Consider the following 12,632-nt stretch of genomic DNA (forward strand, 5'->3'; position numbering starts at 1 on the left):
TGGTTAAGATTTGTTAAATAAATGTAGTTATTTGTAAATTTAGACAAAATAGATTTCTTTAAGGTAATAAATCTCCTAAAAGTAGCAATTAAATTTTTAATTGATGGCACCATAACAAATATTTTCTTAACAAGGCAATCAAATAAAAATATATAATTCCTCTACTATAAAATGATTGAACACTGATTGTTCTAAAAAGTTGAAGTATTGCAAATATTTTAGGGATATTTTACAATTAAAAGTAGTATTTATTACTACTAATTATGCAGTTATATTAATTATTACCTTCTTGTAAGACTTCTTTATGTAGAGACATCACACGAAAAACTTGGTAGATTAATTGAATTTTATTACTACTAACATCTTCATAAGGTTTTGATTTTCTGTAACCAAACAATATATAAACAGACATGTAGTAGATAGATAATTTTATATGTACCTGATAAAACCAATGATGGATATGCATTTACCCTAATACCTGTTCGTGAAGGATAATTCTAAATTTTTCACTAAAATGTCCATAACAAACACCATGACGTTGATATATTTGCATTGTGGTTTATCCAGGTAACTTACTACTATTTAATTGATCAACCAATTTTTGGAAAGGAGCGAGATCATTCTTTGGGAAACGATGTCTAATTTCCGTAGTAAAATTTCACCCCTGTACACTACATCTTTTACTACGCTGACGCATTGTTATCAATTTTTATATTATTACTCCATAATAATTAATGTAAAATAGAAAATATGCACAACGTAAAACGAAAATTTCGTGATCTAAATAAAAACCATAACCTACAAACAACAAACATAAAAATGGACGCCCATAGAAAATGCGGATTTCACACAATTTGATCGACCAATCACATTTCATGTTAGTGGCGGCACCAGGAATTTAAACAAGCCAATCACAATTTGCGATCGCAGCGCTACAGTTGATTGAACTAAACAAAACATTTCCCCAAGGTCGCCTATACCGTGAAATTTCTATTTTTTCTATGGTTTTAATCTAGCCTGAGAGTTATCACAACTACGCGTCCTTTTCTATATACGCCTTGTTGTTTACCACAGTTGAGGTTAGAAATCATTTATAGGTTAATTTTGTATTGACATTTTGTTGAGGTAATATAATTATTTCATAGGCAAAATTACCAGCAGATAATGCGAAAATAAGTGTATAAGGTATGAATTTTGTATATTGCTATGAAACAAAGGATATATTTTTATGTTAAATAATATGGAAACAGAACTTATTTGAAGATTATAGTAAAGGTAAGAATGAAATATAGTCATGTTTGTATAGCTTTTCTATCTATTTGTTATTATAGTTATATCTAATATTGAAGAAACATTCAGATGCAAATTGACCTGACGATTTACCAAAAACTTAACTTAATTAACTTATGGTAACTGAAACAAAAAATAATTAAATTTCATTATTATATTATTGCAATATTTGGGTAAACAAAATTAATACAGTCCAATTTTAAAGTTAAATTTATTAGAGCACATGTAATTTGCGGACACATGCAGATCATATCCTATATATAATGCAATATTTAATTATATTTTACACATTATGGTATTATTATAAGGATACTCAATTATTTTTTTCTAAAATGAACCAACAAATTTAATTTTAAAAAAATAATTATTATCCAAAGTCCAGTAAAATTACAAGAAAATATTATTTAATTCAATGAATTTCTTAAAAATAAGTAAAATTTCATAGCAGTACACAAAATTATTTTCAAAATTTCATTAGAATGTGCTTTTATTGCATTGTTAATGATTATGGTCAAGTAGTTTAGGTTAAAAACGTAGTCAGATTGCGTATAACCTAGTTCCGAATTGAACTTCCGAGAAAATGTAGTGAAAACAAATATTGAAACATTTTTTAATATTGTATATATTTTGTTATCATTAAGTTTATTTTATTTTTAACTCTAACAGTTGTTTTATTTATGTCATATGAATGTTATCGCTCACAAATAGTCAAATTAGTTTAAATTAAAAAATATCAACCGGATACTTAACCACACATAACCACATAAATTCATATATAATAATAAAATCATCAGTTTAAAACAGTTTTGTTTCAGAAATATATAAACTAAGAACTATGCCGAAGTATTATTATTACATAATATTTTATCAGTGCGTTATAAACTTATATGAAAATGTGTCAGTGTCCTCTGCTACAAAGCCAACGTGGGATAACACTACAAAAGATGATATTATAATTAATTGGCTCTTGAGTGATATACAACAGTCTACTGAAGCCGAAATACCCAACTATGATGGTTCACAAAATAACCTGAACAACTTTAACACCGGTTCCACAGGTATGGCCAAATGTAATTATAAACCTCAAATAAATTGTATAATTGGGTTGTTCAATAAGTTAGTAAAAATAGAACGAAAATTCAGCTATGTTCTCCAATCCAATTGTTGGAATATAGAACTTCTTGTATTATGGCAATTGTTTTCTCCTCTCTAAACCGGTTTTATATTTACGATTATTTACATCAAATTGCTCGAAAAGGCCACAATAAGAATCTGTGTTGAATTATTTTTGATAATTCATGAGCAACGGGAAATTCATAAAGATAATTTCTTTACAGAACTAAATTTTGCATCCTAAAAAAATGTTTTATGCAATTTCTTAACACCGGGCTTCAGAACTTAGTCACGCCATTTCTTAGAATCTTGTTCAGATTTGTGGTTATGATCTTAGTCATCCATTATAATATACAAATTTAATATTATTCCGTTGTAAAGCATTTTTTTTTTTTGTAATTTTAGTTAATGTTTTCATGGAAGACGAAATTTAAAAACGTTCTCTAATTTTTAGCGCTACTATTGACGAGAAAACTTTACTGCGTGAACTTATTGAACCACCTAGTACATACATACAATTTTCTTTATTACATTTTAGGGGAACTGTTAAAAACTACGTATCCATATGTCAATGACAAACCTAACAACATTCCAAATATAAATAATCTAATAAAGTTTCATAAATGCTTCGATAACGCTACAAATGGTATATTGTACTTCTTTTTAGGTAAATATACTTCCAGACAACTTATTTATATAATATAGTATGAACTCGAATTAATTTGCAACATTATAGAAAATAGTGTCAATATTTTTTTAAATTTTATACTAAAACTAACCTTCTACACCAAGAATTAATTTATTCTTAGTAAGAATAATATGTAATCAGTTAACTCGTTAAAATACATTTTTTATAACATCTTTATTAGATACGCTTAGTACAATCTTAATTTACAATTAATTTATTACTACTTTTCCTATGTACTTGGTTTAATTAGACCAAGACGAGTGGCAATTGCCAGACGAGTGGCAGAAAATACATCAGTATGTATTCCCCAATATGTACATCTATATAATATGTAATCAGTTAACTCGTTAAAATACATATCATCAAAAAGATTATTTCCAGAACTGTAATAACCTCTAACAGCATCAAATATGATATATGTAACAATAAATGAAGTGATAAATTTGTGTGTAATAAAACAGAGGATATATAAAAAAAATTTATATTGAAATTTGACAACTGACAAATTTCACATCACTACATAGTACAAAACAAAGTCGCCTTTTCTGTCCCTATATCCCTATGTGCGCTTAAATCTTTAAAACTACGCAACGGATTTTGATGCCGTTTTTTTCAATAGATAGAGTGATTCAAGAGGAAGGTTTATATGTATAATACATGCATAATATACTAAGGCAACATTGCTAATTTTAGAGGTTTCTAACGTGATGTCGTAAATTAACCTATTTTTTAGGCTTATTTAGCAATTAGCAAAAACGCTGCCTAACCCTACGAGTTAGATCAAATTAATGTACTACAGTATTGTACACCATAAAAAGGTCTAAAAAAAGTCCGCGATGGTATATGTTTATCTTTTAGGGATAACCCACATTAACCATTTTTATTGTTTACTTTTTACGTGAGAAAATGGCTTATTTACGAAGCTATTTTAAGCAATACGGCATTAATCCTTATCGAATTAAGTACCTTAAATACAGTGTGCAATTAATATAGATCAATATGGTTCCTTACAGCATGTAAATTAAACAAATATTTTCGGAGATATTACAAATTTAAAATTTGCGTTTAAAAATGTGTAATGTAATAAAAATTGTATGAATTTAGATATTCCAAAGATAGCAGGAAATCTTCATAGTAAGTATAGGGGAAGAGGAATTGTTTTACTCCAAATTTAATGCGTGCAGGCCAAGGGCAGTAATGAATGAACCAAAAATACTGGATCGATTTTAATCATGTTTTCATTGAGTGACATAGGCATATATATTTTATGCCCGTGCAAAGTCGGAGCGGGCCGCTATGTTTTTATATACAACGTTTTTTCTGTAGTGTATTTAATTTAGTATCAGCATTTCACCCGTGCGAAGCCGGGGCGGGTCGCTAGGATATACTAAAACGATAATAAACACAATTGGGTAGTTTTCTCTATTTGTCCTTTGTGTTCCATCTATGTGAATTGTGCGGTTAGGTTCCTTTTAATTGCTGCATATTTTCATTACATCATTTGCATATTTATATAATTTTCATCATATATCCACACTTGTTACCTAAAACTTATATTGAAACACCATAAATACACTATGTTATCGTTCGTAATATCGTGTCATTATATCGTTAGTAGATTATTTATTCCACTCTTTTATCTTTAAAACAACAAGTGTAATGTTTTTACTATCAGTAAATATATTTATCTCAAGCTATTGTTTCATGTAAATCTGGAATCTACTCCATGTAGGTAGTTAATTGTTGATTTTCCTCTTATGGCTTTCGTTAATATTCTGCTTTCTATCTTGTGTTATGTCTCACGAAGGGACTAACAAACGAAGAATTATGTTAAAAGAAGAATTCTATTAAACTATTTTAAAATTACTATCATTCGTTGCAATATTCATTTTAACTCCGAATGCACAAATTAACATATTCATTGCCAATATTCGGTTAGTGCTGGGTTATAAAATTCATTTACCAAGGAAACCTAAAAAGAATGAGAAGTTGATATACTATTTTTGCAGAGCCATAACAATTACTATCAGTTAATAAGCAAAAACGATAGTTCGCATCATTATAGAAAACAAAGTCAATATTTTTTTAAAATTTTATATTGAAATTAACATTCTATAGTTTAATAAACAAAACAATTTTTCATTATTCTGTTCTATGTACTTCTGCTTACGAAAATCTAAGTACTTTGTATACAAAGAGGACAGACTATTCTATAAATAAATGCAAACACTAAAAAGAGAAGTAATATTAGTATTAGACTATATTACACAGGTAGGAAGTAAAAAAAATACTTAATTTTACAGTCGTACATTTTACAACTTAATGAGTCAGCAAATTAGATTTTTTATTTCAAAAGATTTGATCAGCAGACACGATTTACAAAGAAATATAGCTCTCATTCTATAATAATGTCACAAACAACGGATGCATCTTGATAATAATCATAATCATCGTCATCATCATCATCATCGCTTTCATTGTCATAATTATTGATAATATCGTCTTGGGAAGTATTGTCTAATATTTTATCATCTGTAAAAAATCCGTTCAATAAATTCGGTTTATTCGTTTATTTTTTTAAACTTATTTTCAATAATAATATCTGCTAATGACGATGGTATTGTTCTCCAAAAATCAAACAAAATCAAATTTACCATCGTTGATGGATGCTCCAACTAGAAGCAACTGCTGATAGAGAAGTTTATGTTATGGATGTTTTAAGTGAGCGTTTCTCTGTGAAAGTTGTGTCTCATAGCGAACTCTTAATAAATGTTGTTGCAATTCAGCCTTACAAGGTGGTAGACTTGATTGACCGAAATTTTAGAACTTTTTATTGCAATTATCGTTTTATTTTTTAGAATGATACTCTTAGTTTAGTACTTGAAAATGAGTCGACGAATGGACGTCAATGACATTCAAAGAATCACGGGCCCAATGCATGTGACAAATACATTTTTCTAGAGTTAGCTACAAAGATGGTCTCCAATAATTCGACGACATCACAAAAATACAAAGTTCTGGACCTGTTTTGATATATTTAGTGTCAGTCTCAAGAATTTTGTTATATAAGTTAGAGTCTTGGATATGTATATCCAAATTGAAACTTGAAAGCAGCATCTCGTGATGTGATCTCATGATTTGACCTTGAGACAGCATTCCCTAACGTGGTCTCATCATTTGAACTTAGAACAGTATTCCCTGACGTGGTCTCATCATTTGAACTTAGGATAGGGAAGGAACTCCTGATATTTTCTCACTATTTGAAATTAAACCAAAAACCTTTGATACAATCTCACTATTTTAACTTGATGTTGCATTTTCGAATACGGTTTACCTCGCCAATATCTACTGAAAATTTTTGATAATAATGTAACAGATTTTGATGTGCTGAGAAGATTGGCTTCTGATTAAAATTGATTTCGGATAAATTGCTATGCTTAGCCATTAAAGCTGTAACATTATTGTAGCATCGTCTATGATATCCATCAGTGGCATTAACTTGGGCAGGCAACTCGACGTTATTGTGTTTTAAATTAATTTTAACAAATATACTTAAAACTTCTTTATATCTTTTTAGTTTAACCTCAACAAAATTTATCATTTTGTAAGTTACTCCTTTACAAAAAACACATTTCATTTTATCACTGGCCATTATAAAAATATTAACATATAAATATTAAAAAATAAACACACACTTACATGTGAGTTTACACTGACGCCATCTTAAAAGTACCCGTTACAGCAGCTATCGCTGTCCGCCGCACTTGCGCTGTAACTCGCAACTGACAGTACTCTTTCAACATACCTATTGTATTTTCCGGGCTAAACCAGTATGCCTTATTAACATATTTAGTAACAGAACTATTGTACTTCAAATTATTTTTACGTATTTTGATACTTAAATAAGATCATATAAAAATTATTTAATGTTTTCTTTTGCGGGCTTAATCAGTGTGCCTTATTATTTAACAATAGAGTTATTGTACGGCATATCAATTTTTCGTATTTTGGTACTCTAATAATATCTCTTAATTTACATTCTTTTAAATTAATAGAAATTACAGCCATACTGATAAATTTGATTTTTTTATAAATAAAAAGTAGCGTCTTGTACATTATAAATAATCATAAAAATGTTTGGCCTGCCGTCGGCCATGTGGGCCGGCTGCTGACCGAGAGAGTGAAAGAGATGAAATGTTAAAAGATTAGTTTACTGAAATTCTTGTTTTCTCTTCGTTGCTAGCTTCCATAATATCGAAGCTGCTGACGCGTTGACCAGGTCCAATGAAAATAGAGCCTAAAATAGTTGTCATATCTTTTGTCATCGATATGATGGAGATTCATCGTTGTTTGATATAAACATATTTCGTTTTGTTGAAATTTGTTTATAAAATCCATCCTTCATATAAGCTTTAACCGTGTCACGTCTCCAGATGTCCCCATTTTCCTTAAAAATGGAGGCAAAATTTTCGCTAAGTCAGTTACTATGTACGAATTCCTTGTATAAAATAGTTTCTCAAGTTTTGGTGAATAGTCAATGGCTAAGCAATTAAACTACTACAATCCCCGTTTTTTATTCAATTCTTTCAGTTTTATTCAGTATAAATACATGTATAAAAGAATGACTTCGAGTGTTACTAATGTTCAACCTAAATCAGATCGCTCAGCTGTTTCCGCGAACAACAGCACCGTGAAAATTGTATCTACGTACGCATCCATGGAAACAGGCACAAATATGGTTAAAAAAGGACTGTCAATATCGGAGCTTGTGCCAAACAGTGAGCGGCAGAAGTAAATCTACTAACGCAATATCCAGAATAACAGCCTCGAATGATGGACGGAGTTCTTCGCACAGCTCTCCAATCATGACCCACAATAATGTTTAGCAACTTCGCCAACATACGACACTCCGAAAATGAATTTCCTTCTAGCTAGCCAATAATAGAAGAATCACTAACGTCAATAAAAATCATTACTGTCATTAGAACATAACAGAAATAATCAAGACATGTGCGGAAACGTTGTCTCAACGACTTCACGCGATGCTTACGGAAATAACAGTACGTCGTTCGATTTGTCCAATTGACGTCGGTACCTGCAAAAGCAGTTTCATTCAATGTTAGAAGCTCGTAATACACTACACCTTACTAATCCCATTATATGCAAAGCCAGACTTTATAGCTATAAAGGTTTCGTTTCGTGCATCCTGCCGCTGTTTCTCCTAGAACTTTTCACCCCCAGCGAGACTACGCCACAGAAAAAGATTCCTTTTTTAAAATCAACGATATCGCGATGTTTTAACCACTTTCTCTCTTTTTTGATATTTTCTTCCTTTTGAAATAGTTAATTCACCAATTGAGTTTTTGGCCAATAGGTCAAAATTTACTTTCAATTCATTGTCTGCCTACTAGTCGTTTTTTGTCATAGACATCCAAATCACCATAGTTAAGTCGTTGGGACTAGAACCCATAATTGGAATATTTCAATAATACTGAGCATATTTTATTTAAATCAAGAAACGAAAACATATACATTTCTTCATGATAAGCGAATGTATACAGTTAGGTTGTTTTAATAGGTTAGATAGCATAATAGTTTTTGTAACCCATAATTGTAACATATATTATTAGTCAATTCATGTAATTTTTTCATTAAAACTGATTTTTTATTGATAAGTCTGTGAAAAGGTCATAATTTGTGCATAAATATATGGACAAGATGGTTTACCGAGATCCAGCAAATCATCTATAATTCCTCATGAGGAAAACTCGTTTTCGATATTCAAACCGCAGACTTGCAAATATTGTCCTTTCGCTTCTTTGACAGTCACGGCAACAACCACGCGTATTACAAATTGTAAAATGGTCCATCAATACTATTGCATCCATATTACCCATGACTAGTTGTGCCTGTGACGAATGGTTTATTTCGGCGTCATATCCGAAGGTCATTTCCCTCGGGTTGTCTCGAACTTTTAGCTCGATGACGTTCATTGCATTGCTGTCGACTTTTATTTAAATGTGTGGTTCAATCTGGTCTCTTATTTTTACATTACGCATCAAGTATTATTATATATATTCTGGAGTTCCCTTTAACCGATACGGACTTTTTTTATATTGTCGGTATATCGCCCTATATTTTCTGTTCATTCTCGAAAATGTAGCATTTTGTTTTAATAAAAATAAGTAAATTTTGAAGTCAAAATTACCAGGAATGTAGATTAAATTTCACTGATATAAACTGATAAAACTTTAAATGACAATATTTCAAAATACCACCATATGTTGGCAATGTTATTTCAGTTATTCAATATGTTACTGCATATTAAAACACTCTGGTAAATTAGCATATATCTGCAAGGCCGAAGGAATACTTCAGTATTATGGGAACTAAGTTCAGTTTAACTGACTTTAATAGCTTAGTTTACTTTTAATTTTGTTAAGAAATTCAGGAACCTTTGATAGCCCGTAATATACTAGTCCCTAATATACGCTTATTGTACATATATATTAATGTACAATATACGCTTATACACCTAATTGGTCTAATTGTGACTATAAACGATTTTAGAATTCATATAATGTGATCCAAAATTCAAAATAAACCATAATAACCAAATAAATTTTTAAAAAGATCCTTTATTTATAATTATCAGATGTAGACAACAGTTTAAGAGTTTTTTTCTTTGTTAGTCCTAAAAGATTTTTCAATTTGGATTGAAATCTGATATTTACAATACAAAACTGAAAATTTGTTGAGTTTATAGAATTCATTGTTTTCTCTTTTGTTCGTCTGACGAACTGTATTGTTGATTTATTAATGTTAAAAGGGCGTATATAATTGCAAATGATACCAAGCCATACTCGTTAAAATATTTCTATTTTTAGTTAGATAAATAATAAAGCGCGTTTGATATTATATTGGACATTAATATTTTTAATAATTGGCTTTCACTAGAGCACTATATTTTCAGTGGATTCATAAAAAAGTAATCATCTAAATTTATGATATCAAAACTGTTTCACTCTTGCCGAATTAAACATCAGTTTTAGCTCATTTTGGTTTTGACATTTAACAAAATTCTAATTCAAATAAAATAATAAATAATAATCCCGTTATGAAATATAATGCATTTTAACATTACAATATATATATATATATTTTCGAGGGACTTAAACTACAGTTAATTATACAGTTAAGGTTCTGTTTTATTATATTTACAAAGAACAATTTTCCACGCCACCTACGAGATCGAGTCCTGAGCACGTTTTTTATGTAGGTCCATTTGATGAGGCCTAATCCACCTAGGTAAAAATTGTATATCCAAGTAAAATATTTTTCTTTTTTTTTTCACATTACCTTTTTACGTTTAGTTATTCTTTCCTTCGTTACAGTATTTCCTTATCAAATCATTTTAATATTAATGTATTACTTAATTTCTTCCATTACTACCTGTATACATCTTTCATGGTAAAATCGCTACACATTTAATCACTGCATTCTCACTAAAGCATTTGGCATTTGATCTGTAAAACATATCTATGGAACACATCTTTCAAGTTCTATAATACGTTTTTTTTTACACTTATCCTATATAAGATAGTAGATATAAATACAACCTATAATTGTTTCTACTCTCATCACAACAAAGTTTGTCGGCTTATAACCATTAATTATAACACTAATGTTTTGAAGAATTTTGCAGACGTATGATAACCGGGCGCATTTTGTAAACTGATTCTGTTATATGAATTTTTATGTTGGAATGTATCAGACAGCGTTGTTACTGTTTTTAACTGAAATAAAATGAGAAGGGAAATATTATTTGATTCATTAATTTTCTTGATAGCGTGAGTTCATTGTTACTTTGGAAAGGCGGCTGGGTTAACAGCTGCTTTCTCCGCGATCTTTCTTGTGAAATTTTATAAATTAAAATACAAAAAGCACCTACTTAATGTGAATTGCTTTTTAGGAAAACAAGTTCTTCTTGAAATAATGGATTTGGATAATGCTACAATAGCTGTAAGTTAATTATAAGAATAGTGTAATATATGTAAACGTAAATTTAATGACGTAATATGTGTAAACTAAATTTGTAATATATTGTAACATTTTAGCATAACTTAGCAACACCATTTATCGATGGCGGTATTATCTATGGAAATAGCCGATATAAAAGTCTACGACATCGCTCTAATGGAACACATATAGACGAAAATGGACACCTTATATCGTACGGTAACAAAAAATCCGGACATATAATACACATATACTGATGTTATGCGGTTTTAATAGATTTGGAACGAAAACCTCCCCGAGACATTACGGAATCCTTGACACGTATATGGCTTTTATGGCATAATAGAATTGCTAGCAAAATAAAAAATATCAGGAAGAATTCCACATCTGAAGATGTGTGTTAAATATTATATTACAATAATAATATATAATCGATCATAATTTATAGATTTTCAACGAGGCTAGAAAATGGACTATAGCTGTTCAGCAAAACGTATACTTGTACGAATGGTTAACATTTTGGATTAATATGGACGTTGGAAAATATAATACATATAATTCACTTGAAACTCCTCAAATACCAGACTATTTCAATGGCGTCATATATGGGTTAAAAAATGCAAATCTCAATCAGCTAATGGTAATTATACATTATATAGTCGGTTTCAATAAAGACACCTTTAACTCCGTCTCCTATTTATGGTAGTATAAGAAGTCGGCAGGTGATAGACAAAATAATATGAGCAATAGGCAATTTTGTGTACACGTTACACTTAATGCATGTTGGAAATACTACTTCCGTATAAATAATGCGAATATCAGACTTTCAATGAGGACAAATCGTTGGCGCTCGATTAGCAAGAGCATCTATGACAAAAACTGCTAAAGTTTTTATTATTACTCTTCGTGAGTCCACAATCTGCCCTATTGGCAATAAGTATTTCTTCTGTTTATATTATATATACATGGCATGTAGAAAATCACTTCATTAAGCAATCTTCTGTATAAAATATTATCTTAATTAATTAGTCTTATTCTAATGCTTATTCTAAACTCTACATATGTCCAGTAATCAGATCAGATGGTGTTAAACGTTTTAGTCTACGCACTTCACTATCACGTCGCATATTTAGCTGATTAGCGAGTACATTGGGATGCACTGACACTCTTTCGAAGTACTTCACACAAACACGTTGGATTACACTCGTTATAGGTTCTAGAGGAATATCGCGTTGTATCACTTTATTTGAAATATAGTACGGAGCATCAACAATGGCACGCAACACCTTATTTTGGAACCGTTGAATGATGGATATATTGGATTTGCTAGCGGTACCCCATAGTTGAATTCCATATGTCCAAATGGGCTTGAGTATAGACTCATACAGCAATACCTTGTTATCTAATGATAACTTGGATTTGCGCCCAATGAGCCAATACATTTGATATAATTTTAGTCCTAATTGTTTCCGTTTAGAGAGTATGTGCTTCTTCCAGGTTAGGCGTCGATCTAAATTCATAC

At 30.2% G+C, this 12,632-nt stretch overlaps 1 protein-coding gene across 5 annotated transcripts in view; it reads left to right on the plus strand.

Annotated features, from left to right (window-relative positions):
• Positions 1 to 1,009: 1,009 nt before the first annotated feature.
• The window catches only part of LOC143200584 (dual oxidase 2), a 44,483-nt gene continuing 32,860 nt past the window's right edge, over positions 1,010 to 12,632 (plus strand). The window contains exons 1-9 of one of the 5 annotated variants that reach the window (XM_076411048.1): positions 1,010 to 1,079; positions 1,146 to 1,275; positions 1,332 to 1,409; positions 2,106 to 2,348; positions 2,942 to 3,070; positions 11,064 to 11,113; positions 11,209 to 11,329; positions 11,387 to 11,505; positions 11,559 to 11,750. In XM_076411048.1, coding sequence (XP_076267163.1) covers positions 2,126 to 2,348; positions 2,942 to 3,070; positions 11,064 to 11,113; positions 11,209 to 11,329; positions 11,387 to 11,505; positions 11,559 to 11,750 — 834 coding nt within the window. In that variant the 5' untranslated portion in view covers positions 1,010 to 1,079; positions 1,146 to 1,275; positions 1,332 to 1,409; positions 2,106 to 2,125. Of the gene's footprint in view, positions 1,080 to 1,145; positions 1,276 to 1,331; positions 1,410 to 2,094; positions 2,349 to 2,941; positions 3,071 to 11,063; positions 11,114 to 11,208; positions 11,330 to 11,386; positions 11,506 to 11,558; positions 11,751 to 12,632 lie in introns of those variants that run through there. The other 4 variants (XM_076411047.1, XM_076411049.1, XM_076411050.1 and 1 more) reach the window with 4 other exon arrangements.

The sequence above is a fragment of the Rhynchophorus ferrugineus genome, unplaced genomic scaffold (assembly GCF_030347505.1).
Source record: "Rhynchophorus ferrugineus isolate W39M unplaced genomic scaffold, kcgeb_rfMv2 rfM8, whole genome shotgun sequence".
NCBI lineage: Eukaryota > Metazoa > Arthropoda > Insecta > Coleoptera > Curculionidae > Rhynchophorus > Rhynchophorus ferrugineus.